We start from the raw sequence: 27,662 nt of genomic DNA, 5'->3' as shown, positions 1-27,662 counted from the left end.
AAGCAAGAGAATTCCAGAAAAACATCTATTTCTGCTTTATTGACTATGCCAAAGCCTTTGTGTGGATCACAATAAACTGTGGAAAATTCTGAAAGACATGGGAATACCAGACCACCTGACCTGCTTCTTGAGAAACCTGTATGCAGGTCAGGAAGCAACAGTAAGAACTGGACATGGAACAACAGACTGGTTCCAAATAGGAAAAGGAATACGTCAAGGCTGTATATTGTCATCCTGCTTATTTAACTTATATGCAGAGTACATCATAAGAAACGCTGGGCTAGAAGAAGCGCAAGCTGAAATCAAGATTGCTGGGAGAAATATCAATAACCTCAGATATGCAGATGACACCACTCTTATGGCAGAAAGTGAAGAGGAGCTAAACAGCCTCTTGATGAAAGTGAAAGAGGAGAGTGAAAAAGTTGGCTTAAAGTTCAACATTCAGAAAACTAAGATCATGGCATCTGGTCCCATCACCTCATGGTAAGTAGATGGGGAAACAGTGGAAACAGTGTCAGACTTGATTTTTTGGGCTCCAAAATCACTGCAGATGGTGATTGCAGCCATGAAATTAAAAGACGCTTACTCCTTGGAAGGAATGTTATGACCCACCTAGATAGCATAATTGAAAAGCAGAGACATTACTTTGCCAACAAAGGTCCATCTAGTCAAGGCTATGGTTTTTCCAGTGGTCATGTATGGATGTGAGAGTTGGACTGTGAAGAACGCTGAGTGCCGAAGAATTGATGCTTTTGAACTGTGGTGTTGGAGAAGATTCTTTCAAGTCCCTTGGACTGCAAGGAGATCCAATCAGTCCATCCTAAAGGAGATCAGTCCTGGGTGTTCATTGGAAGGACTGATCCTGAAACTGAAACACCAGTACTTTGGCCACCTCATGTGAAGAGTTGACTCATTGGAAAAGACCCTGATGCTGGGAAGGATTGAGGGCAGGAAGAGAAGGGGATGACAGAGGATGAGATAGCTGGATGGCATCACCGACTCGATGGACATGAGTTTGGATGAACTCTGGGAGTTGGTGATGGACAGGGAGGCCTGGCGTGCTGCGATTCATGGGGTCACAAAGAGTCGGACATGACTGAGCGACTGAACTGAAGCTCTTCAAATATTCTCCATAATTTTATAATAAGCATTTCAGTTCTTGTAGAGAATTCACAAGGTTGGTTAGAGGTACAGTCTTTCAGAATTCACATGTGATTTACATGTATTTGCTTTAAGCTTTCAGTTATACCCAGTGTAATACTATGTATTCTGATGAGAGGGTAAAGTGTCTCCTCCTGGGTCTCTGCAGGGCAGTGGTTCTCAATCAGAGATACAGAGGTGATTAATGTGTGGCATGTGCAGAAAAATGTTTGAATCAAAAAATTTTATGACTTTCCTTAAAGGGAAGGAAATTCTTACACATGCTTCACCATGGAAAACATTCTATTAAGTGAAATAAGCCAATCATAGAAACGTAAATGCTGTGTGATTCCATTTATGCGAGATATCTAATGTAGTCAGATTCAAAGAGACAGAAAGTAGAATGGTATTTGTCAATGTTTAGGGTTTCCGTTTTGCAACATGGAAAGAGTTCTAGAGATTGATCACACAATGGTGTGAATGTATTTAATGCCACTGAACTGTACACTTAAAAATGGCTAAAACGGCAAATCTCATGTATATTTTACCATGACGAAAGCAAAAAACAGTTTGTGGCTTAAGATCTGCTTGTCCTTTATCTATATACTTCACCCCAACATTGAAGACAGGATCTTCTAGGAAAGAAACATGGGTGTTAATAAACAGGGCAAGCCCACATCAGGCACAGCTGAAACTCAGGGTGCACTGATGAGGCTGGTATCAGCTGGCGGTTGTCCAGGATGTTAGGTCTCTCCAAAATCTGTGCCTGGTGGGCCTCAAGACTCTTCTGGATCATCTGTAGTGTCAGGGAGTGCACTCTCTTTCAGTGTCACCCCCCACCTCCCATTCCTGGCAGCTTCTGTTTCTGGCAGCTCTTACTAAGCTGAATTTGGCCTCCCCATCATGTCCACCCTGGATCCTAGTTCTTGTCCTTGGGACACCACAAATCATGGTTCTAACCCATCACAACAAGCCTTTAAATATCTGAGGGCAAGTCAGAAGCTCAGTTGGTGCCATTGCTAACACGTGTGGATCCTCTCTAAAATTACACGTGGGATGGGCTCCAGGAGGACACACCCAAACAGGTGTTTCTCTGGGTTGGTGGGTAACAAATTGTTACCCCTTCCTCTGGGCAGTGAGGCCTATATCAGGGACACAGACATGGAAATGAAGGAGGCATCATGGTCACCTGGCCTGGGTGCCCCTGTGCAGAGCAGACCACACTAGCGTGCAAGGAAAATCCAGGCCCCGGCTTCCTTCCTTCAGACCACACCAGCCTCCTTTCCTACAATCTATCTATAGGAGTGCCCCACCCTCCTGGTCAGGCTCCTCTAATTTCATGGCTGTCTGACCAGCCTAGAGTGTCCTTGTCCTGGGTGATGGGCTTTGATTAGCGGCCATGAGTGTGTTGGATTTTGTCACAGGTGACTCATTAGGCTAATAGCCCCCTGAAGCCCACACAAGGCCTTCAGGCATCCTGATGCTGCCGCATTATTAGTCTTGTTCTTTTTCAGCCTGGTTCACTCTTTGAACCTCTTGAAATCTTTAAAAATCTGGATTTATCATGTAGCATACTCTGTCACCCTCTGGGTTCACATCAGCTTACCCTCAGTGTCCTCGTTCAAGCTTCTGACAACCATGTATGACAGATGGGTCCCAATGCAGCGCTACCCACCCTGGGTCCCCTCCACACTGAACAGTTGCTTTGGGCACAGTCTTGCACTGACCAGAAGCTCATCTTATTGTCCTGTCTCTCAGTTCATGTTCTCCATTTGTCCAAAAGGACATCATGAGAAACCTTCTCAGATGTCCTGCCAAAACCCAGATACATTGCATCTGCTCTAATTCCTCAGGGAAAAGATTAATCTGATCTGACTGTTCTTGAACCCATGTATCTCGTGATTTTTGCTTCCTTCTCCAAATTCTAGAACACCGGACTTTCACAATCAATATATTGGCCAAATTTTATGCCAAACACACTGGCCTGAAGTTAGAGACTGACCTTTTTTTGGAAATCAGAACTGAAACAGTCTGATTTCCAAATGTTTCATTCATATACTGAAAGTCATTCCCTCATTCAGCAAGTGTTTATGGATCTCCTTTTTTTTCAAGCACTTTATTATAGATAATAAATGTAAAGAGCACAGTCCTTGCCCTGAAAGAACTCATAGAAAAAGTTAGGTGAACCAGTGATATCCAGAAAAGGTACTTCACGTTAGGCACTTAGATAAAGGCACAAATAGGGTGCTGTGTTAGCTTAGAGAAGGGGGAACACAACCTAGCTAGTGGGAGGAGGGATGGGAAGTAGTCAGGGGAGAATTCCTGGAGGAGATATTGTTTGAGCCAAGTTATAAAGCATAAATCAGGATTGGCCAGATGAAAAAGGGCAGGGGAGGGAAGGCAGCAATCTAGGAAGGGGGTTCTAGCAGAGTTCAGAGGAGGACGTTGTAAAAGTAAGCAGGGCCAGATGCTGAATGGCCTTGTGTGTAAGCCTTATGAGTTTGGATTTCATCCCACAGTCGGTGGGAAGTCACTGAAGCATTTTGTCAGCAGAGGTAGGTTTTAGACATATCATCAAAACACCGTGTGTGTGCCTGATGTTAGATGGATTGCTACGAGAAGCACAGTTACAGAAGCACAGTTTGTTCCAGCAGGGACTTCTGCTTCTCAAAAGTTGTTCTGCAACTCATCCCTGACTTTCTTGGTCACTAAGAGTCAGCTCAGTGTCAAAGTGTCAAACAAGGCCTGGCACCTGCCATCCTTCACCCAGGCTGGGTCTCCAGAAGAATCCATGGGACACTGTGATGCTTTTCCAGGCAATGCCATCTGACACAGTTCAGGTTTAAGTGTTGGTGACACCTGGAGGGCACCAGGCCAACGGTCATCACTCTGGTTCTTAGGGAACCCAGGGGCTTGCCTTGGAAGTTGGCAGATGAAGGCCCTTGGTGCTGCACTTTGAAACTGAGCTGACTCTTAGGGACCAAGGAAGGCAGGGATGAGTTGCAGAACAACTTTTGAGAAGCAAATTGCTGAGACCTCACAGAAGGACTGTGCCAAGAGAAGCACGTAGGCTCCAGCCCCACAATAGATGTTTCTCTGGGGGCTCCACTGCTGCTCTGGGAGTCCGGGCACCATCTGCAGAAGCAGAGGTCTTGTGCAGAGAGGGACTGCCGGGAACAGGGAGTCTCCCTGCACCTCTCTGTCACCTGTCAGCCATGGCTGCCTGTCTGCCCCGCTCAGATATGGTCCACATTCCAAGTGCCCACTGCAGATGCCCTGGCGGGGCCTTTACCTCTCTCCCTGCCTGCACACTCACCCTCTGTGTGCCATCCCCTTGAGCTGATCTTTCAGCCCAGGCTCCTAAGGCCTCAGTTGAGCCACTGCAGGGAAGGAAGCAACACAATTTCTCTGGCCTCTGGAGATGCTCCAGGGAGTCCTGGCTATTCTCACTTCTTTGGTATAACACGGACTCACCCAAGGCTTCCTTAACCTGGGCTGGTTCAAATAGCATGCTGGGTAAGAGAGGATGATGGCAGAGGGCCATCGTGGTTCGAGCCTGCGTTTCTGTTTGTTTGGGATCCTTTATCTGCAGTGGTTATGGAGAGTTATTTTGAGAAGTGTGCCCTGCTGAAGAGCTGTGGAGGCCCTGTTGGCACACTGCCACTGCCACCCAGGGCAGAGAGGTGTGAGTCAGTTGCGGCTGACTCCAAGCACTGGGGCCCGCCCACCTGGCTGAGGTCACTGGCCACACCCTGCTGGCCTCCAGTGCAGTCTCATGACTTCTCAAGGCTTCAGGCTTTCATTGTACTCAGTCCAGAGAAGTGTTTCCTTTGTGGATGCTAATCCACATAGCCTTGGCCCTGTCACCATATAGAAGACAAGGTCCAGGGGATGGAATCTTGGTGTCCTTTGCCTTGGAGGCAGCAGCTGACTCTGGCTGTCCTACTGCTCACTTGACAGGGGCAGGATGAATTGCCCTCACCCTCTTCAGCTGAGGGACCCCCTTGAGGAGGCCCTGGAGAGGGACGGAGGGAGGGAGGCTGAGCACCACCTCTGACTGCCTGGCTCCAGCTCATAAAATTCTCCAAGACATTCCATTCTGCGTGTCTTGAGTGCATTCCTGCCAAGTTGCTGCAGTTGATAACTTTTACCAAAGTTTTGCTATTTTTAATTGTATATATGTTTTATTAATACATATATTTTATATCTAATTATTTTAATTATATATACATTTTGTGAGTATACTAGAAAATAGAAATATGTATTAGAAAATACACTCATTAGCTTACCCTCATTGATAACCACTATTGTTATTTTGGTGCATTTCCTTCCAAGCTTTATTTGTAACTTTTTGGAATTCATGTACTTTTTAAACAAAATAAGATTATTCTATATGCCTTTCTGTTATGGTGTACTTTACCGTATGTTATAAATATGTTTGCTTGTCAATAAACATACATCCACAGCACAGTTTTTGGTGGCTGTTTAGTATTTCCCTGTACAGATGAATGAGCACATTCAACCTGTTTTCCATTATTAAGCACTTTAGATTGTTTCCAATTTTCTTTTCTGTTGGAAGGACTACTATAAAGAACATCTGTTAACATATTTTTGTGTATAACTTTTATCATCCTCTAAAGATAAATTCCTAGAAGAGGAATTGCTAGGTCAAAGAACATGAATATTTTAAAATCTTTTCATAGATGCTGCTAGTCCACCCCCCAGAATACCTTGCTGATTTCCCCTCCCATCAGCAGTGATGAGGAAACCATTTTCCTCACTCTGTCAGTACTGGGTTTTATCACTATGTTCCACCTCTGTTAATTTGCCTCAACAACTCAGCTGGCAAAGCCTGTCTCTGCTCTCGCTGGAGGTCAATGGCACGGAGGTTGCACTGATGGGATGGTGTCACCAGGATAATCAAATCAGAGCCAGGGGAACCACCCCAGGCCGGAAGGGAACCTAGTTTCTACAGCAGACTTGCAGGGAGCCTAGAGCTGTCCTGACACTGGAGGTGTCACAGGTAGGCACTGCATCAGGTGAGCAGACACGGAGAGGGACACATACAGACACATAGAAACCTATGTGGATACTCACAGATGGAAACATACACAGGTACAGACACACAGAGACATGCACTTGTGAATACAGACACACACACAAATGGACACAGACACACGGCTGATACAGACATACAGAGACACACAAGCACTCCCGTGGACACGCAGGTGCTGGTAAGGTAGATCTGCCCTACTGCCCACATATTGGTTCGCATTTCTCTTGGAACCTAAGACTAAGTCTGCCTTGGAGGGGTAGACTTTTCCTCTGTTCCTTAATGGCCATTTCTTCAAAAAGGTGTTGAAAGGGAAGAAATGGGACAGCCGAGAGAGTGAGCACTATGGCCCTTTGAGCAAGGCAAGAGGAGCCCCTGTCAGATGCCCCGCTTCAGAGGCCCCTCCGGCTCTGCTCCAGCCCCACTGTTCCCCACAGGAAATCCTCACAGCCAAGGGGATACACCCACTCAGATCCTGGCTTCCCTTCTGGACCATGCTCCAGACACCTGGGGCCCTGAGATGTCCTGAATCCAGGGCCTGGTCCCCAGATCATCCTCCCCAGAGAGAGAGTGGACCTCACCACCTGTATGCACACTCTGGCCTGTGGCGTAGACGAGGACAGCTGTGCAAGGGCAGGGACAGCTGGGGTGTCTGCTTACACATATTCAACCCTCCCCCCAACCAGTCCCACAGTGTGATGTGAGGGCAAAGGTAGGGAGCAGCCAGGGTCAAACAGTAAACTATGCTTTGGGGCCTACCTCTCCCCCAAGTAACCATATCTCAGTACTGAACTCAGAGTTGTCCAAGAATGATAAAATCAAACCTGGTCTCCCAAGTCATTTGAAGGTCTGTTTTTCAAAGTGGAAGAATTAAACATTTTCAGTTTAATAGTTAGTTTGATTTATAACCGTTAAATATTTAAGACACTTAGACATCCGGAATGTGAGCCTCCATTTGTACTTTTTTTTTAACTGAAGAATAATTGCTTTACAGTATTGTGTTGGTTTCTACCAAACATCAACAGAAATCAGCCACAGGTTTACCTATGTCCCCTCCCACTTCAACATCCCTCCAACCTCCCTCCCCATCCCAACCCTCTAGGTTGTTACTGAGCCCCGGTTTGTGTTTCCTGAGTCATACAGCAAATTCCCATTGGCTATCTATTTTATATATGGTAATGTATGTTTCCGTGTTACTCTCCATACATCCCACCCTCTCCTTCCCTTCCCCCACCCAGCCATGTCCATAAGTCTGTTCTTTATGTCTCATTTGTACTCTTATCCTTGACCCTGTGGATGTTAGGATCAGACCTGAAAGAGAAGCTTGCAAGGCTGACGCCAATGTTTTCCTATGGAGGATGAATGGAAGTGGGTCTGTGAGCCAAAGCAATGTGTGCCGTGAGCAATAGGGTGGTGGCGCTGCCCTGGAGGAGCTGTTGTGAGTGATGCCCCTTTCCTTTCAGGTCACTTTCAGGAAAGACCACCTCGAGGCCTGCCTCCTTTCCCTAGGTTGTGATGTGATGGCCAGAGAACGCAGCAACTTCGAGAGCTACTCCATGTGTTACGAGCATATATTGGAGCACGTTAGACAGAAGCTCTGCCAGAAGGAGCAAGTATGTTCCCAGACAGATGAGAAATACACTGGGGAAGGTGTGGGTAGGGAGGCCCAGGAGTGACTCCACAATGCGAGAGGTGTTCTTAATGTAAGAATTGAGGGTAAATGATACTCTCCAAATTTCTTTTCTTGTTGGCTTATTTCCTTGGGCTCTGGTCTTCTCAGCTGGGATGGTGATGGCCCCAGCAACACTGGGTTGTATGCTTTGGAGGCTTCTAGTGGGGAATATAAGAGGTGAACAACAAGGCAGCTGGCCCTTTGGAGAAGATCCTCAGCTGACCTTCCCACTCTCAGCAAACACAGGGAACTTTGTGCTGTTCCTGGTCCAGCAAGAAGCCAGGATCCCTGAGTAAGCTGTCTTCAGGATACGCATCGTGGGTCTCACTGATGAGACCATCTTAAAATGAGAGCCTATCCCAAAGTGCAGTGGGGCAACAACTACAGTCCTGGCTCCAGTTGGAGCTTGAGGATCTCAAAACGAAGCACCAGTAACACAAATAAGAGAAGTCTGGAGCATGCAGTACTGAATAAATGTTTGAGTTCGACGGTGCACTGTTTTTTCCTCTTCAGGAATTAGACATTATACGAAGAGGTCAAAATCCACCTGAAGACAAGGCTGGTCAGGTAGGCCAGTTATTACTCTAAAAGCTTTCTTCTCCATTTTTCGAATCCACAGTCTCAGCAGTAGTGAGGCATGGGACATGCTGCTTTTATCTTCTTGTGCCTCTTCCTGTAGAAATCCTGTCAATGACTGGTCTCCTGCAGAGACATCCAGAGAGTGTGTTTGTACTTTTTAAGCACAAACTTAAAGACTTTTTTCCTTTAGTTTTTTTGCTGACTCTTGTTATTTTTTATTGCTTTGTTTTTTCTTTTTGTTGTTATTGGTTGTGTGTGTGTGTGTGTGTGTGGGAGGGTGGGTATTTTCTTCTCAGGTCAGCATGCCATCTGAGGAAAAGGTAGTTAGGCTAAGGTGTCAAGGGAAGGCCAGTTTGGAAATGGAAGCCAAGACAGTTGAGTATTTTCTCCATATGAAAAGTGCTTAAGTAGCATTTCTTCTGGGTTCATTCATTCGTCAACCATTTACTGAGCACCTACTATGTGTCTGGGACTGTTCTGGGACCCTTAAACCTTCCTTAGCTTCTGCTGCCTGAACTTGCACAACAAGACATTCGCCTTCTTCATTGGGCCCAAAGCAGAAGTCCAATTCAATGTTGATATACAAAGAACTCTTTCTGCAGTGGCTATTGGGAATTCCTGAATTAGTTCCCATTAAGAAAAAAATATTTCTGCCACTAGGTTGCAGAACTCAGTCACAATATGATCATGGAGATCACTGCCCTGAGAGCCCGACTCACGGATTTGGAGGAGGAGAATCTAAATCTCAAAAAGCAAATTAGAAAAGAAGTCCAAGAAGAATATGAAGCATTAGTCCAAGCTTTGTTTGTGACATGTTTGCACATCAAAGTAAGTGACCTGGGTGGGATGTCTGGACAGTCCCATGGAGACCCGGGTATACCTGCCTCCCATGGTGGTTGTACAGAGGGATCAATAACAGAGTGGGCTTTGGGACAAGAGTTTGTTGGGGCCAAGAATGCTCCAGCTCTAGGCTTTCACTGAAGAGAGTGAGTCAGCGATGGGTGCTCATTATTTTACCAAAAGAGACACTGAATTTTAAATAATTTAGATATTTGCTATTTTCCTCACTCTACTGCATTGTTACCATCTGATTGCTGTTGAGGCAAAGGGGAGTTCTTCTTCTCCCAAACCCCAACAGTTTTATGTTACTCTTTTGTCTACTGAATGACCATCTGAAACAGGAGAGAGCAGTACCCTGGGCCAGGCCAAGCCCCAGTGTAGGTAGCAACAGCTACCTCCTAGAAGCTCACTGGGCAGATTCGAATTTGAATCAGCTTTTGAAAATTTTACAGCCCTCAAAACTCCCACTAGCTGGGCATATACAGTGTCAGGGAACTGCTGACCTGTCAATAAAGGTCCTCTCAGAAGAGGAGTGATGGGTGCACACGTGCCCACAGCACTGTGGAAGCCTGTCACTGCCTTATGACTTCTGAGCAGCTGTAAGATGGAGACCCATGCCTAAAACAGGCCATCACGGAGCCTGGTCCAGCTGCCCCACAAGTGAGAATTTCAGTACAGCCATACCTCCCCCAAGTCCCCCAGATCTGCCCCCTTCCCTACTATCAGGTGTTCCCCAGAGCCAGCCCCATGTGGGTCCTTCCATCACTCCCTCCTCCCAGGGGATTCCAGGGTGGTTCCTGGACTTGTTCCATTGAGAGGAGTTTCCACTGAGCCTCGCTGGTTATTCCAGAGAGGATTGAACACTGCTGCTTACTGTGAAGTGTCCATAAAGTACAAGTGCTTACAAATGTTAAGGGATCCAAACCAACTTGCATTGGGCATGGCACTGCAGTGAAGTGTAAGCAGACAGTGAAGTCTAGAATTTACTAAGCTGTCTTTCAGGTGTGAAATTGTTAAAAAATTTCTTAGGTTCCTTTTAGCTTCTGTCAGATTCCAAGACAAGAAATTCTCTATTTCGCTCAGGCTCAACTAGTTGCACAAGCCCCTGGAGGTAGGGAATCCCTGTTTTATCCCAGGGTCCCCATAAGGTGGTGAAGCTTGAGCTGTGTGGTCACTAGCCAAGCTTTCTGCTGTGTCTCCCCTGCCCTAACCTCCCGTTTCCTCTCCAGGGAAGTGGTTCAGAGGTGACAGGACACCCCACAGTCACTTCTTACCCAAGGATGCTGGGTCTTCAAGTTGTACTAAGCAGTGAGCAAGCTGTTTCACCATAAGCTGTTAGCCATAGCCACTCAGAATGAACGGGCTGTTTGATAATGAGATTTCCGCTGGAGCCTAGAGAGGAAGGGCAGCCGGCCTATTCCTTCCTCTAATGTGTCTATTTTAATGGAGTTCCTTGTTAGTGGCTCATGGATAGTGTCTTATCTGCTCAGATTCTGCTGAGTAAATCTCATAGCAAAAATCCCTAGGTTCAAATTCCCAAGTAACCCTTTGTGTGTGTTTCTGGTGCTGAGGGGGTTGAGGGGAATGAGAGGGTGATTTGCTTTTCCACCTGTGACATCCCATTCTTCTGCCTCCTTGGCATCTGACGACCACAGGCTCTAAGATGTGCAGATGATGAAGCCCTGCAGGTTGAGGACAACACTAAAGGACTAAAGGGGTCACAAGTGACACTTTCAGACAGTGCCCGATAGAGTAATTGTTTGGTCGACGACGTTTTAATGTGAAATCGTTCCTGAAAGTTGGGTTTTAGAAGGCAAAATGACTCTTCCTCAGCTGCCCTTCCTAAACCTGAGTCTGCACTTTGCAGGAGAAGTTGGATGAGAATCAGCTTAATTTGATCCAGAAAGTGTGTGAGCTCATCGGCGAAGTAAGAACAGAAGGGATTGACAACATGAAAAGCCTAAAGAAGAAGTGGGGCTCCGCCAGGCCTGACGAAGAAATGAAAGAAAATCCAGCCAAAGTATGTGATTTCACTTAGAGTGGGGTATCAGCACTTCATCCCAGCGTCTGACCCTGCCGCTTGCTTGGGTTGCATTCCTGTTCTGTTTCCCAGAGAAAGCCTGTGTCAGGCATTTTAAAAGGGCTCTGGGGCTCACTGCACAATTGTCTCATCTTCTGGAAGGCATGTTTCTGACGTTAGGATTTATGTCCTTCCCAAGAAAAGTGCTGCGGGCAACCTTTTCTGAAAGTGAGCCTTCTAAGCAGGAGCAGCTGCAGCCTTTGGAGCAGGACAACTGCGGCCTGCCCGCCCTGGTGCGCAAACTGAGGAGCCTGGGCCATTGGAGGCTGGTGGTGCAGCAGGCGCACTTCCGGGGCCAGCTGAGCAGGGCTGAGAAGGTGAGCGCTGGGGGAGGGAGGCCCTGCCCAGCCAGGGGGAAGGGTGGCACTGGCCTCCCTGGATGCAGCTGCCGCACCGGTGTCAGGTAGCAAGACCGACGGACCAAGAAGCAAATGAGAGGACAGATCAGAGAGTTTAGCACAAGGAAAGGGAAAAGATGGAGTTGGCAAACTTTGTCAAAGCACTGCAAATCTTTGGGTTTCACGCATTATTATCGGTGGGAAATGCACTAACAGTAAGTTGAAAATCTGTTTTAAGGAAAATTGAAACCAAAGCACATATCAATAGTGGTTTGGAAACTTTGACTTACTGTTTCCGAAAGATTTTATTTATGCTGATCTGTCACACTGTTCTTAACTGAAATTAAGGAGGCAGTGGCCAGCGGGAGCTCTATGCTTCCAGAAATTTCAAAGAATGATGGTTCAGAGACTGCTTGTGAAACTGAAAATGTGGAAAAGAAACTCGTATCCTACCTTACTGTGTTTGGGATGTTCACAGGAAGCTGTGCAAACGAAAAAAGAGTGTTTGAACATCAAGCTAATGGCAGAACGAGAAGTGGTTTTATTTCGTCAACAGCTATTGGCTCTAAGGCAGGCCCTGGCTAGGGCTCAGGCAGACAATGTGAAGATGTGCAGGCAGCAGGAGAATCAGGTATCTGAGCTCAGAAGCCCTCTTCCTCCCTCTCTGTGAACACGTTCTGGCCAGGAGACATGGCACTGAGCTGCCTGTGGTGGTCACCAGAGTGCCGCAGTGTGGAGCTGAGCAGACGGCACTGCTGGAGAAGGATGGCCTGGATCCCAGCTTCCCTTCTCCCTCCTTTCCAGCCCAGAGACCAGGGGCAGTGGCCAAAAGGCTTTTGTTGTTGTTCATATTTGGCTAAAATGGTGGGATACTGCTCATATCTAAGATTGATCTCTCTCTGTGTTTCTCTGAGTATTTTTTTTTTACCCAGAGAGCATCTAGGGGTCTGAGTCTCTGCCTCTAACACCTTCCTTTCATGCTCCAAGCATGTTTTCTATGAGTGTGGTCCAGCCATCAGCATTGTGCCCCAAGCAGAGAGTCTTGGTTCCTTTCCTGGTGACCCACACTAAATCTTAATTTCAGAAGTTACTGCTGCTCTAAAGAACTGGCACCAAAATAAAGGCTTTTTAAAATCTATGCTCTTAATAATTGTGCCAACCATCTGAGCATAAATGAAACAGAGGCCTTAGGTTTAGAGAGACAAGAGCTGAGTTTAAATAACAGCCTAGGAAACAGCCTGGGCATATTTTAAGAGATGAAATATAATCTGTTCCTTTTGGACCCTAATTCCTTCATTATGGTGTGCCAGTGAATTATGATATATAATTATGTGATATATAATTATATAATTACCCTACAAGTATTAATCCTCATTATTAATACAATATTATAAGTAAGGATCGACCTTCTGGTAACTGTCGATTAGAAAAATTTCAGAACAGAACCAAATTATTACTGCTCTTTTTTAACCATCTGCAACCTGGCTTTTCCCAGGTTTTTTAAGAAGTCAAAACAGAGGCAACATTAGTGCCTCCCTTGCCCACTCTCGGTACGTACTGCATCAGCACGTTCTCCCCAGGTCCAGCCCTTCCGTTGCTATCACGTGATAAAGGGGTAGTGACGTGCAGATGCAGTCTGTAGTAGGAATGACTGTGGGGTCTTGCTGCTGGTTGGCACAAGACAGGACAGAATGGCTGGGAGGTGGTACCTGAACCCAGGAACACTTCACACAATTCTGCCCCTGGGTTTTAATTGAGGGGACAGTTGTGTTGGCCAATGTTTCATTCCCTCTGCTGAGAAAGACCATGTGTCTTTCTCATTTCCTGCCGCAGGCACAATTGCTGAAAGAGTTAGAACACCGAGTGACCCAGGAAGCTCTCCACAGGCAGCAGCTGGATTTAATGAAAGCCTCCAGCATGGAGAAGCTCTTAAAGGATGTGGAGCAAAAGGAACAGCACCTGCAGCTCCTCACTGAAGATGCCAAGAGGGCTTCTAAACTGGGCCAGCTGCAGCAGAAGAAAATTCAGAGAGAACTCCAACAGGTAACTCCAGTGAGAGGTAGCAAGTCAGGGCACACCAGCCAGAGTGGTTTCCATCTTGTCCTCTCCACACCTCTCTTGCCTCCACAGTGGTATTCCTTACCTCGGTCACTCCCAGGAACAGCAGGGAAATGGAAATATCTATACCTGGGTGATTGTTCAAGCTGCTTGTGAGCAAAGATGATGGCTTGAGTGCCTTGAGGCCCAGAATCTTGGCATCTTTGTCACCCACTTGGAAAGCATATTTCCACATGGCTCTAATCTTTGAGCTAGGAGGGATCTTTTAGAAAATCATGACAAGTAATCTGGAAAAGCAGCAAGTATTACTGTAAGGGAATTTTATTCATGGTGTTTCTGGAATTGTAGAAATAAGAAAGGAAAGGCTGAAGTGGTTTCCAGACCCAGTATGTTCTTCTTCAATATACCCCACAGCAAAAAAAAAAAGGAAATAATGTACATGTGGACTAATGTAAGTTCCAACAAAGGAGACCACAGAATGAAATTCAACACAAAAGGAAAAATAAAAAAACCAAAACACCACTTTCTGGGGCAGGTGTTTCACACATATTCATTGAATAAATAAGTCATTTAATTCCCCAGATATAATAGGAAACAGAAATCAGAAGGTTAAATGATTGTTTTAAGTGCTCAAGGAAGTCAGTAAGGGGAATTTTATAAAATAAATGACCAAAAAAGGATTAAAAAAGGTATCCTCTCACAGTTCAGGAGGTCAGAGTCTGAAATCTAGGTGTGGGTCCCTGCAGGCGGCTTGGGCAGAACCTGCGCCATGGCTCCCCTGGCTGCTGGCGGCTGACTGCAGTCCCCGGTGTCCCTGTGCATGCAGCTGCAGCTCTCCATCCGGCCTTCTTCCCTGAATCTCTGTGTGTGTGCATCTGTGCTTGCTCCACTGTTTATAAGGTCATCAGCGTTCAATTTACGGCCCTCCCTTTAATCCAGTATGACTTCATCTTCACTTAATCATGTCTACAAAAACTATTTTCAAATAAGGTAACATTTTGAGGTTCCAGGTTGTGGGAGACACTATTCAACCTGTTACACTATTACTTTTTCATAATTAAAAACAATTAGGAGATGATAAAAAATAAATTTAAAAAGAAAAAAATGCCTGTGATCTATGCAGATGAGTCACTTTGGGCATAGAGACTCTCTGGCCCGGGGACTCTGGGTCGGGGGTGCAAGGGGAGAGCAAACATGAAGCTGTCTTCTGGATGTGGGCCTTGTGTTAGGCCTGGAGATGGTGCTCAGTGCACTCCCTGCAGATGATTAGTTGAACTTAGAGGTCTGGGAGAGAGATCAAGTCTTTGCTTGAAGCCATCAGGGGTCCCACAGGCACTGGGCTTGGCCTACAAGGTCCTCTGTGAACTGGTTCCTCTCCCCTCCCCGCTTCTCCTCTGATAAAAGATAACTTTTGTGAGTAAACTTCTATTATAAGAGGATAACGTGTTCCAAGGGCTGCCTCTGTTTCTCGCTGATTAAGTTCTCGACCTTCCTGGTGCTCCTGATTTTCATAAGGCTCAGTTCAGCCTGACCAGGGATTTTTTGAAAACTTGTATTCCTGGGATAGCTTTGGACCCACACTGTCTCTGGCAATCCCCCTACCCCACCCTTCACAGTGAACTGATGGAACAGTTCTGCTTCCCAAAAGCATTTCTGCTTCCCAAGCACTTTTCCACTCAGGTGAGAAGCCGGCTTGCCCATGAGCGTAGTGTGAAGCTGGATGCTTTCCAGTGGGTAGAAGAGCTACAAAGTCAGCTTAATGATGCTGAGCAATCCTCCACCCAAAGAAACTCACCTGGCGGTAAGGATACCCTCTCTCTGGGTAGAATAAGCTCCCAGGGTCTTGGGTGGGGATTGAAGGAGGGTCCTGGGGACTAATGATAACATTCCAGTGGCTGTGAAGGGAGTGCTTCATATTTGTTGAATGAATGAATGAAACTTTATTCTCATTTGCAGTTAGAACTTTCTATTTTAGTTCACCTTGGAGTATTGATATATTAAAAGGTTTCAATCATAAAAACTAGTTCAAGTTGAAATATGTCACCAAAAGAAGACTGAGTATATCACTAGATTTTGAAGCAAGCTAACACCTTAGGAGAATAGAGGAGTAGAATTTGCCATCCTAATGTGTCTCTTTGGCATAAAGAGCTGATTATTTTTAAGAAAAAGCAGACATGGGAAGGGAGTAGACATTTCTCCAAAGAAGACATACAGATGGCTAACAAACACATGAAAAGATGCTCAACATCACTCATTATCAGAGAAATGCAAATCAAAACCACTATAAGGTACCATTTCACACCAGTCAGAATGGCTGCGATCCAAAAGTCTACAAATAATAAATGCTGGAGAGGGTGTGGAGAAAAGGGAACCCTCTTACACTGCTGGTGGGAATGCAAACTAGTACAGCCACTATGGAGAACAGTGTAGAGATTCCTTAAAAAACTGGAAATAGAACTGCCTTATGATCCAGCAATCCCACTGCTGGGCATACACACTGAGGAAACCAGAAGGGAAGAGACATGTGTACCCCAATGTTCATCGCAGCACTGTTTATAATAGCCAGAACATGGAAGCAACCTAGATGTCCATCAGCAGATGAATGGATAAGAAAGCTGTGGTACATATACACAATGGAGTATTACTCAGCCATTAAAAAGAATACATTTGAATCAGTTCTAATGAGGTGGATGAAACTGGAACCTATTATACAGAGTGAAGTAAGCCAGAAAGAAAAACACCAATACAGTATACTAACACATATATATGGAATTTAGAAAGATGGTAACAATAACCCTGTGTACGAGACAGCAAAAGAGACACTGATGTATAGATCAGTCTTATGGACTCTGTGGGAGAGGGAGAGGGTGGGAAGATTTGGGAGAATGGCATTGAAACATGTAAAATATCATGTATGAAACGAGATGCCAGTGAATGCCCTGGTTCGATGCATGATACTGGATGCTTGGGGCCAGTGCACTGGGACGACCCAGAGGGATGGTATGGGGAGGGAGGATGGAGGAGGGTTCAGGATGGGGAACACATGTATACCTGTGGCGGATTCATTTTGATATTTGGCAAAACTAATACAATTATGTAAAGTTTAAAAATTAAGTAAAATTTAAAAAAAAAAAAAAAAAAGGAAGGGAGTTGCCCTTCTGTAAGAAATGTTTACAGTTTTAAGAGCATCTCTTTCTTCAGTACAAGGAAGAGAAGGATGACCAAATCTCTAGAAATTTATCTGTGGAAAAGACAAATCTGTGTAACAATGTTACCCTCATTTACTCTGCTTTTCCTGGTAACCTCTCATAACTGACTTTCCCCCATCCTCAACATCTTCTTCTGTCTTCAGCTGAGGATGGCATTTAAGTTGAGAGCTTCAGTAATGCTGCCAAGTTGCTCAGTTTTCCTAGGTCTCTCCCATGTGTTTGTTGTTCAGTCACTAAGTCATGTCTGACTCTGTGATCCCATGGACTGTAGCCTGGCAGGCTCCTCTGCCCTCCACTATCTCCTGGAGTTTGCTCAAATTCATGTTCATTGAGTTGGTGACGCTATCTAACCATCTTATCCTCTGCTGCCCCCTTCTCACTTTGCCTTCAATCTTCAGAGTCTTTTCCAGTGAGTCAGCTCTTCACATCAGATGGCCAACATATTGAAGCTTCAGCAATAGTCCATTCAGTGAATATTCAGGGTTGATTTCCTTTAGGACTGACTGGTTAGATCTCCTGCAGTCTAAGGGACTCTCAAGAGTCCTCCAGCACCACAAATGGAAAGCATCAGTTCTTCAGCCTCAGCCTTTTTATGGTCCAACTCTCAAATCCATATATGACTACTGGAAAAACCATAGCTTTCACTAGACAGACCTTTGTTGGCAAAGTGATGTCTCTGCTTTTTAATATGCTGTCTAGGTTTGTCATAACTTTTCTTCCAAGGAGAAAATGTTGTTTAATTTCATGGCCGCAGTCACCATGTACAGTGATTTTGCAGCCCAAGAAAATAAAATCTGTCACTGCTTCCACTTTTCCCCCTTCTATTTGCCATGAAGTGATGGGTCTGGTTGCCATGATCTTAGTTTTCTGAATGTTGAGTTTTAAGCCAGCTTTTTCACTCTCCTCTTTCACCCTCATCAAGAAGCTCTTTAGTTCCTCTTCACTTTCTGCCATTACAGTGGTATCATTTGCATCTCTGAGGTTGATATTTCTCCCAGCAATCTTGATTCCAGCTTGTGAGTCATCCAGCCTGGCATTTCTCATGATGTACTCTGCATATAAGTTAATTAAGCAGGGTGACAACATACAACCTTGTAGTTGTTGCTAAGTTGTTGTTGCTAAGTCACTTCAGTCATGTCTGACTCTGTGCGACCCCATAGACGGCAGCCCACCAGGCTCCCCCGTCCCTGGGATCCTCCAGGCAAGAACACTGGAGTGGGTTGCCATTTCCTTCTCCAATGCATGAAAGAGAAAAGTGAAAGTGAAGTCACTCAGTCATGTCCGACTTAGCAACCCCATGGACTGCAGCCTACCAGGCACCTCTGTCCATGGGATTTTCTAGGCAAGAGTACTGGAGTGGGGTGCCATTGCCTTCTCCAACAACCTTGTAGTACTCCTTCCCAATTTTGAACCAGTCTGCTGTTCCATGACCAGTCCTAACTGTTGCTTCTTGACCTGCATGCAGGTTTCTCAGCAGACAGGCAAGGTCTCTAAGAATTTTTCCACTGTTTGTTGCAGTCCACACAAAGTCTTCAGTGTAGTCAGTGAAGCAGAAATAGATGTTTTCTGGAACTTCCTTGCTTTCTCCATAATCTAACAAATGTTGGCAAATTAAACTGTTGTGTGATTTTCTCCTGTTAATCTCATTATCAATTGAATTCTTAGACCAGCCAAAAGAACCTAGAAGGGTAAAGGAAAATTTCTTACTTCCTGACAGGATACTAGTGACCACATTTCTCAGATGTTATTCATAAAGCACATTATGATTCTTGGGTCCTAGGGGCTTGAGGAGTCCTATGGAAATGACAATCAAAACAGCACTCCGGACAACACAGTCAGTGGGCAGCAATGGAACAGAGGCCAGAAGCTGGGATGTCTCTAAACTAGCTTCCTCTCATGTAAGATGAGGACTAAATAAATTCCAAGTTCTCTTCTAGGTCTATCAAAAATAGCAATAGCCACAATCAGCCTATTGTTAAGGTCAGCTAGGCCTTTCCTTTCTGTTCCATAGCACAGCCTGGTGGTTGACAATATGGACTTTGAAATAAGACAGCCAAGGTTAAAATCCTGCCTCTGTCACTGCTAGCTGTGTGACCCTGGACAGGTTAATTCACCTCTCTGTAAAATACCTACCTCAAAGATGAATCCTGAGGTCTCTATGAAACAGTGTGTGTCTGTCACAGAGTGTAGTAACACTAGGTCATTGTGCAAATGTTTGTTATTATACTTTCATACATGTGTGTACTCCTTTATCTGTGTTTTCTTTTGGCCACTTAACAGTGGTGTGAATGATGTAAGGAAACACTCACAAAAGCAGAACGATCATTTTCAAGCAGAAAGATCATTTTCAAGCAGAAAGATCATTTTCAAAGGTCAAGATAGTTTAGGTTTTCTAGGAAAAAGGCTGGACTTGTGACTTCCGTGGTGGCTCAGATGGTAAAGCATCTGCCTACAATGCAGGAGACCTGGGTTCAATCCCTGGGTCAGGAAGATCTTCTGGAGAAGGCAATGGCACCCCACTCCAGTACTCTTGCCTGGAAAATCCCATGGACGGAGGAGCCTGGTAGGCTACAGTCCATGGGGTCGCAAAGAGTCGGACATGACTGAGCGACTTCACTCACTCACCCCCTCCCTGCCCATACCTGCGGCCTGGGCCCTAACAGTGGGACTGAAGTCCTCCCCCAAGCCCAGATCCAAAGAGAAAGAGTGTCAAGAGCACCCAAGGGCCCTATTTTGATCAATCACCCTGAGTGATTCTGTATCTCCCACTATCCTCTACAGACTCCCTGGGGTTTTCTGTTTCTCCCTTTCCCCTCTGCCTCCATATGCCTCCAGCCTAGCCAAACATCTTTTAAATCCTTCTCCACATTAACATGTCCAATCAAGCTGCCATCTGTGTCCTCTAAGACCTGCGCATTTACAAAGGAGGGCAAGAGTCAGGCAGGAGGCACATGGGGAGAACCCTAATTACCAGGATAGGAATGCAGCAGGAATGAAAGAGAAGCCTCTTTTTCAGGAAGCAGAGGTAGAAGTTACTTGCAGGTCTCAGCCCCCATCTGTCCCCTTCTGCAGTGATGGGAGGGGGTTTGCTCAGGACTTTCTACATGTTGTCTGTTGAAGAACAAATGCACAACCTAAAAGTTGTGATTAAGTTTTATTTGGAGAGCTTACTAGAATTTTTGCTGAAAAAAATCATGTAGTTGAACATCATAAGATTACTGCTAATCACAAAAAAACAAATTAATGATTTTAGTGTTTCTCTATGGATGGGAAGATGCAAGAATCTTATTAATAACTGAGTAGTCTTTCATTTTATGTATATACATATACACCACATCTTCTTTATCCACTCATCTTTTGATGAGCACTTAGATTGCCTTCATGTCTTGGCTGTTGTAAATACTGCTGCTATGCTATCTTTTCAAATTATAGTTTTCTCTGCATATATGCCCAGGAGTGGAATTGCTGGATCATATGGCAACTATTTTTAGCTTTTCAAGGATCCTCCATACTGTTTCCCATAGTGTCTGTACCAATTTACATTCCCATCAATAGTGTAAGAGGGTTCCCTTTTCTCCATACCCTCTCCAGCATTTATTATTTGTAGACTTTTTGATGGTGGCCATTCTGACTAGTATAATACCTCAGTGTAATTTTGATTTGTATTTCTCTGATAATTAACAATGTTGAGTATCTTTTCATGTATTTGTTGGTCATCTGTGTATCTTCTTTGGAGAAATGTCTATTTAGGTCTTCTGCCCATTTTTTTATTGGGTTGGTTTTTTTGTCATTGAGTATATGAGCTGTTTGTATATTTTGGAAATTAAGCCCTTCCTTATCAATCATATCATTTGCAAATATTTTCTCTCCATTTGTAGGTTGTCTGTTTTATGGTTTCTTTTGCTATGCAAAAACTTAAAAGTTTGACTAGGTTCTATTGGTTTATTTTTATTTCTATTGCCTTGGAAGACTGACCTAAGAAAACATTGCTACAATTTCAGAGAATGTTTGACTGTTCTCTTCTGGGAGTTTTATGGTGTCATGTCTTATATTTAAGTCTTTAAGCCATTTTATTGTGTATGGTGTGAGGGAATGTTCTAACAACTTCATTGATTTACATGTAGTTGTCCAGCTCTCCCCACCACCACTTGCTGAAAAGACTCTCTTTTCTCCAATGTATATTCTTGCCTCCTTTGTCAAAGATTAACTGATGATGGATGTGTGAGTCTATTTCTGGGCTCTCTATTCTGTTCCACTGACTCATGCGGGCTTGATGAAGGTTTGTTTCTTGAGGACTGATTTCTCTCTGCATCTCTGGGCCCTGAGCATGCTGGGAGCAGACGGGAAGTAGAGCCCCTTGGGAAGCAAGATGTCTGTCACCTCTGTAGCTTCCATCCTCTGTTCAAGCTCACATGGCAGGAGTGGGGAATGGAGAGGGGACTGGGCTGACTCAGGTCATGTGACCAATTTTGAACAAATCACTGAAGCCAGAGACTGAGATGCCTGGTGGTCTTAGGCCCAGATCACATGTTCTCCTGGAGCTGAGGGGAAGGTCAGCTCACTCTCTCCTCCTCTTCACAGTAACTGATTTATTCTTAATTGAAGTATTACAGATTTACAGTATCATATTAGCTTCAGATATACAACATAATGATTCAGTATTTTTATAATTATAGTTCTATTTTAAATCTTCATGGTCTCTGCAGACACTGTCCTCCTCCTCCCCTATCAGATGGGAACTCCCTCTACTTCTTGTCCCCAGCCTACCTAAACCTAAACTCAGCTGCTTCTCCTTCCTTCCTGTTAAAATAGAAAAGGTGTTCCTTTTCCTCCCTGGGATAATCACTGTGATCAGCATCCCATGGGCTTCTATCGTCTCAGGGGCCTTGAGCTAATCTTTGTCTGCTTCCTGTCTATACATTCATATTTCCCACCCATCTATCCTGATCTTGCAATGAACAATGACTTGTTGAGCATGTATGTGCCATCAGCACAAAATCCACCATAAAATCTGACCAGTTGCTTGAGCCAGAAATCTGAAAGCTATTCTTCCTTACCTTGCATACCCAACTAATTACCAAGTCCTATTAATGTGAATATCTCAGTCTGCCTACTTCTACCCACAGGTCCAAGTAACCCATCATCTCTTTCACTTGGTCATAGACACACAGGCAAAAGACACTATCCATGTTTTGACATCTTCACTCAAAACTGATGAAGCTGAATCAGATACCCACTTTAAGCTCTAAAATTTTATGAATTAAACCTAGACCTGTACATTGCAACTAGAGATATAATTTAACATTTTTCACATTACAGGCCTTATATCCCAAGCTCACTACTCCCTAAGTTCTGCTTCCACATCATCCAGATACACCCAGCAACACCTTTTAAAGACTCAACTCACGGGCAGCAAAATAACAAGGATTCAAAGGCCAAAGACTGTAAGTAATGATAAACTTGATTATATGAAACAATGAAAAATGTAAATATGAAATCATGGTTTAGGGTCACTTCAAAGTTACATTAAAAAATTGTGCATCAAGATCTTATCTCAATGGTTGGATCTTAGAAAATAATATTCTGGGTTTCTCACTAAGGGAATTTGTCCATGAATTATTGCTGAATTAACATGTTCCTGCAGGAAGGAGGGTCTAGGGTTTCCTATTCTGCCATCTTGATGGCATCACTCCTCAATAATAAAATTCTAATGTTGAAACAAGCCCAAAAGCACTTACTCAATTACAATTCAGTAAATGGGTGTGAAAGTCAGTACAACACCTGGACATGTTCTTTTTTCTCAATCATCTACAGTGATTAACTAGCAGTGCCACAGCCTTTGCATCCCTGGCAGAGCAAAAATAATTGAAGTCAGCCTTAAAACACGTGAGAAATGCTTGGAATACAGATTAGGTTGAAGTATAGCACATATTTGAAGAATTTTTTTTAACTGTTTCACCTCTTAGTTTATTGTAAGACACCATTTGAATCCCCTTTCACCACCTTCTCTATGCTATTTTAATAAGTATTACACTCTTTGTTCCACTGTTTTTCAGAATTCCCTTCAGAGAGGTATATATATCTAATCAACACACTTAATAATTCCTTTCCTCTTACCTTGAGAAAAGAGGAAAAAAATACAATCATTCTGTCAGAAAATATGCCATCCTAAGGCCTCTTTTGAAGCCAATGGTCTAGTTTTTGGACCAAAAGTTTGTTGCAGTATTTCGACATACAGTTAAAGGGAGACACACAGAGAGGGAAGAAGCAGGTCAGGAACATACCCAACTGAGAACCTTGACCAAGTAGGGCTACATTATCAATGCCTGCCTTGTGCTTGACCCACCGATCTCTGTGCAGTCATCTTTCACCAAAAGGTGACGTTCTACTACATGTCTATCTGCTTCTGCGAAAGCCCTTTCCAAAAGGAAGTGATGTTCTGTTGACCTGTGTGGGACCACAATGGCTTTTAAGCTTTACTCTATCCCCACTTCACTCCCCAAAGCAAACGTTCCTTATGGGGCAGCTTGCTGATCACAACTCTTATGGTTGAGAAAGCTGCTAAGGAGCTAAGTACATCAGCGGGGATGCACTAGGTTTCAGATTTAGAAGGTTATGGTCTAAGACCAATTGTTGGCTACATTACTCTTAAATAAATAAACTGTAATAAATAAGTGTCTTATGGGCCCATTGGCTTGTGTATAGTAGAGACCAAGGCAAAAAGCCTGAGATCCAGGAAAGCCACAGAATCATCTGGCACCTCTTCAAATCTAAGGTCTGACTTCTTAAACAAGGTCTATGAGACAAGTCAGATAAATACAGACTGGGAGGAATTTATTGAAGGCTGAAATATAAGACCACCACTGATTTTCTTTTAAAAGTAGCACTGCACTAACATAAATGATAAAACATTAAGGAATTTATTGATTTCTCCAAATATGAGATATCTTTCCTTCCTTAGCTGGACATGGCTTTCCATTAATGGGTTCATCCCTGACTAGTTCCCTTTAAAAACAAGCAAAATATGTATGACAAGGCACACTAAATGGTCTAACCCAGACTGAACCAATGATCTTGGTCTCAGTAGTAACAGTCACTTGTAATGATGCTATAATAATTAATCATCTTTTAAAAAGGCTCTAATACCTAATAATTATTTTGCAGGTACCTATTAAACACACAAAAAGAACTGACCATGTCTTCCTACCCAACGTGGCAGATGCTGTTCAACTTCCAGCTTTTCAAGTTTAAACGGCTCCATCCAGAACCCCATTTAGACCTGATTGGTAATCATATACTTTTTTCAAGTTTTATTTCTATGAACATTTGAATGAATAAAAATGATTCTAAATTCCATTAAGCCTTTTATCTCAGTTTCACCATATGTGAAGATAGTATGGAAAGACTGAGATGATTGGATGTTCAATGTCCCAAGTGAAGCAGGATTTGACCCTAAATTTTAACAGTTGATTTGCATTTCTACATCCTAGGCCTTGCCTCTGGTCAACCAGCAGCCTCTTAATATGGGTTCTAGAGTTACTGATTAGGTGGGAGAGCCAAGAGAGAGGGCACTGCTGGCCAGACAGTATTTATTAACAAGTGAAAAACCAGGTCAGAGACTAATCTAAGTAAATTTCAAAGCACTTATGTCTATTTGTTTCACTTAAGAACACCATTCTCTCAAGGCTTTTTATTCTTCCTACAAACAGCAAAACCCTCTTCAGATTTTTGTAAAATCCTAATCCAAGTCTTTGAGACAGGAAAATTTATCTTGGGTAAAGGAATAAACATCAACAGATAAATGGAACAGAAGAGACCAGAAAAACATATTTACAGACATAAACTTCTATATTAAATATCTAAACGCACATGCAAATTTATTTCTGAAACAAAATAAAAAACAAAAGGAAGGTTGATGACTGAGATCAAAACTAAAAAATCAGCCATGACCAGGTAAGATACCACTTAAGTTTCTGAGGTCCAAATTCACTCTTCATTGTCTTCTATCAAGTAATGATCTGGGCTCTGCTAACACGTCTTCTTTACCACCAGGCAGGATGTTAAGCTTTGCAGTAGAGGGTGCTAGAGGAAGAAGGGTTTCTCTTGGGTTCTGGGCTCCTCACCTGGGCAGGCACCTGCTGCTTTTGCAGTGCTGAACTCCAGTGGTGCATGCAGTTTCTTGGTGGATTGCCACTGGGACAGCACCTCCTGTGAAGGGGCCCCCCCCCTGCCCCACTCCCCCCCCTTCACAGCTTCAGTGAACCCCTCTGCCATTCAGCCTTGGCCACACCTTCTCCAATGAAGTGTGGATATAAGCTCAGGAGGGTAGTGATGCACAAGGGTAGTGATGAAATAACAAGTGGTAATAGTAAGCGGAAGGACAAAGAAAACATTCTGGTATCTGCTGGTAGGAAATGGAAGGCAATCTCAGTGTGTGAAAATTTTCAAAGTGGAAACCCTGGGTGCAGGTGTCCACTTCTGTTTGCTCTAGAGAAACATTCACACATATAAGCAAGGTGGCAGGTACCAAGGCATTCTTTAGAAAACAGTAAAATCTACAAATTACAAACAACCTAATTGTTCTTCAGTAGGTAGATACTTACAAAAGTCATACTATACATACCAACAGAGAATTTAAGAATTTGGCATAGCTAATGAGTGAAAAAATATTTGCAGGATAATAATAAAATAAAAATCCACATCATGTATTTTCTAAGGGTATATTTAGTTGTGTGTATATAAATACTGAGGGGGAGAGTTTACCACCAAACCAGTTCTAATAATTATCTCTGGAAAGTGGAGAAGGACAAAGACGGGAAAGAGGCTGGGATTATCAAAGCAGACTTTACCTGTAATAGTTTAAGAAGAAGAAAAAACAGAATATGTATTTGTTAAATAATTAAAAATGAAGACTTTAAAAGTACTATCTTGAACTTTTACTTCTGGCCAAGATGAAGTAAGAGACTGGATATACCAAGAAACAAATGAAAAACTAGGCAAAACACATTAAACAGTGGTTTTCAACACACTGGACTTCAGCCAAAGAACAGTGATCCTTGGAAAAAAGGAAACCACCAACCCAGCTTACTGCCTTGAATTTCTAAGCCATGATGCAGGAAGGCAACACCTAGGCAGAAATCAGTGGACTTCCCTGAGTTGAGATGGAGCTGAGAGTTAAGGGAGGTGAAAGCAGATAGAGTTCCCAGGGCAGAGAACCAGGGAGGGGAGAACTACACAAAGGAGAACTCCAGAGACCTGCAGAAGGTACCCCTCAGGTATTCAACAATGTACTGGTCAGGACACGTACACGAGCAAACTATCCAAAGCTGGGGAAAGGTTTAGAGGAAATAGTACTTGGAACGCACACAAGGCCAGGAGTAGAGGCTGTTTCCACTAACCCAGACCAGAAAGCCTCTTAATCCAGGGAGCACTGGGTAGATAATTAGCCAGTGCAGAACTGGGGAACAATTAATCCTAGAACAAATGTTCTGCTCTCTTAACAAAGCTTAAAAAGCAAGATCTGAAAGGAGCCAACTGCTGTCAAGAAATTTAACTATGTCCCAGAACAAAAATAACCAGCACCCGACAAGTTAAAATTTACATCTGGTATACAATAAGAAACTACCAAGCATACAAAGCAACGGGAAAGTTATGACTTATAGTGAGAAAAAAATCAATAGAAACTGACCCAGATGTTAAAAATTGATACATGTTCAAAACGTAAAGCTGGAATATGTGGAAATATGAAAAACACCCAAACTGAACTTTTAAAAATGAAGACATCTGAAGTGAAAAGACTCCAGGTAAGATTAACAATAGATTAAACACAGTAGAAGAAAGTATTAGTGAATTTAAAGACAGTAATAATCTGACACGAAATAGAAAAAAAAACCAAAACAGTGCATGGGTAAATTTTAAGTCACCTTCTAGCAGCCTCTGTGGAACTGAAGTCCCCAGTACAGAGAATGGGAAGGACAGAAAAAGATATCTGAAAAAAATAATAGCTGAAAGTTTTCCAAATCTGATGAAAAACCACAAATCCAAGACACGCAACAAACCTCAACCACAAGAAACAAAACAGCATCAGTTCAGTTCAGCTCAGTCGTGCCTGACTCATTGCAACCCCATGGACTGCAGCATGCCAGGCTTCTCTGTTCATCACCAACTCTTGGAGCTTGCTCAATCTCATGTCCATGGAGTAGGTGATGTCATCCCACCATCTCCAACCATCTCATCCTCTGTCGGCCCCTTCTCCTGACTTCAACCTTTCCCAGCATCAGGGTCTTTTCCAGTGAGTCAGTTCTTCCCATCAGGTGGACAAAGTATTGGAGTTTCAGCTTCAGCATCAGTCCTCCCAATGAATATTCAGGACTGATTTCCTTTAGGATGGACTGGTTTGATCTTGCAGTCCAAAGGACTCTCAAGAGTCTTCTCCAACACCACAGTTCAAAAATCAATTCTTCAGCCCTCAGCTTTACAGTCCAACTCTCACATCCATACATGACTACTAGAAAAACCATAGCTTTGACCAAACAGACTACAGCATAGCACATTACAATCAAAATGCTCAAAACAAGTGATAAGGAGAAAAATCTTGTAAAAGCAAGAGGAAAAAATAGACACGTACTGAGGAACAAAAGATAAAGATGAGATTTCTCATAGGACACAATGCATGTGAGATGCTGGATCATCA

The 27,662-nt window shown here is 43.7% G+C and overlaps 1 protein-coding gene across 1 annotated transcript in view; it reads left to right on the top strand.

Annotated features, from left to right (window-relative positions):
- The window catches only part of LOC105000664 (coiled-coil domain-containing protein 162-like), a 69,178-nt gene extending 44,853 nt beyond the window's left edge, over positions 1-24,325 (top strand). Inside the window, exons 11-20 of the mRNA XM_010856631.1 lie at positions 7,657-7,806; positions 8,379-8,432; positions 9,105-9,272; positions 11,152-11,304; positions 11,550-11,681; positions 12,181-12,333; positions 13,536-13,745; positions 15,441-15,561; positions 22,289-22,413; positions 24,134-24,325. Of these exons, the coding sequence (XP_010854933.1) occupies positions 7,657-7,806; positions 8,379-8,432; positions 9,105-9,272; positions 11,152-11,304; positions 11,550-11,681; positions 12,181-12,333; positions 13,536-13,745; positions 15,441-15,561; positions 22,289-22,413; positions 24,134-24,220 (1,353 nt within the window). The 3' untranslated portion in view covers positions 24,221-24,325. The remainder of the gene's footprint in view (positions 1-7,656; positions 7,807-8,378; positions 8,433-9,104; positions 9,273-11,151; positions 11,305-11,549; positions 11,682-12,180; positions 12,334-13,535; positions 13,746-15,440; positions 15,562-22,288; positions 22,414-24,133) is intronic.
- The last annotated feature ends 3,337 nt before the right edge of the window (positions 24,326-27,662 follow it).

This window comes from Bison bison, unplaced genomic scaffold (assembly GCF_000754665.1).
Source record: "Bison bison bison isolate TAMUID 2011002044 unplaced genomic scaffold, Bison_UMD1.0 scf7180017864373, whole genome shotgun sequence".
Taxonomy (NCBI): Eukaryota; Metazoa; Chordata; class Mammalia; order Artiodactyla; family Bovidae; genus Bison; species Bison bison.
Note: the sequence above shows the minus strand (reverse complement) of the source record. Positions and strands in the feature narration are given on the sequence as shown.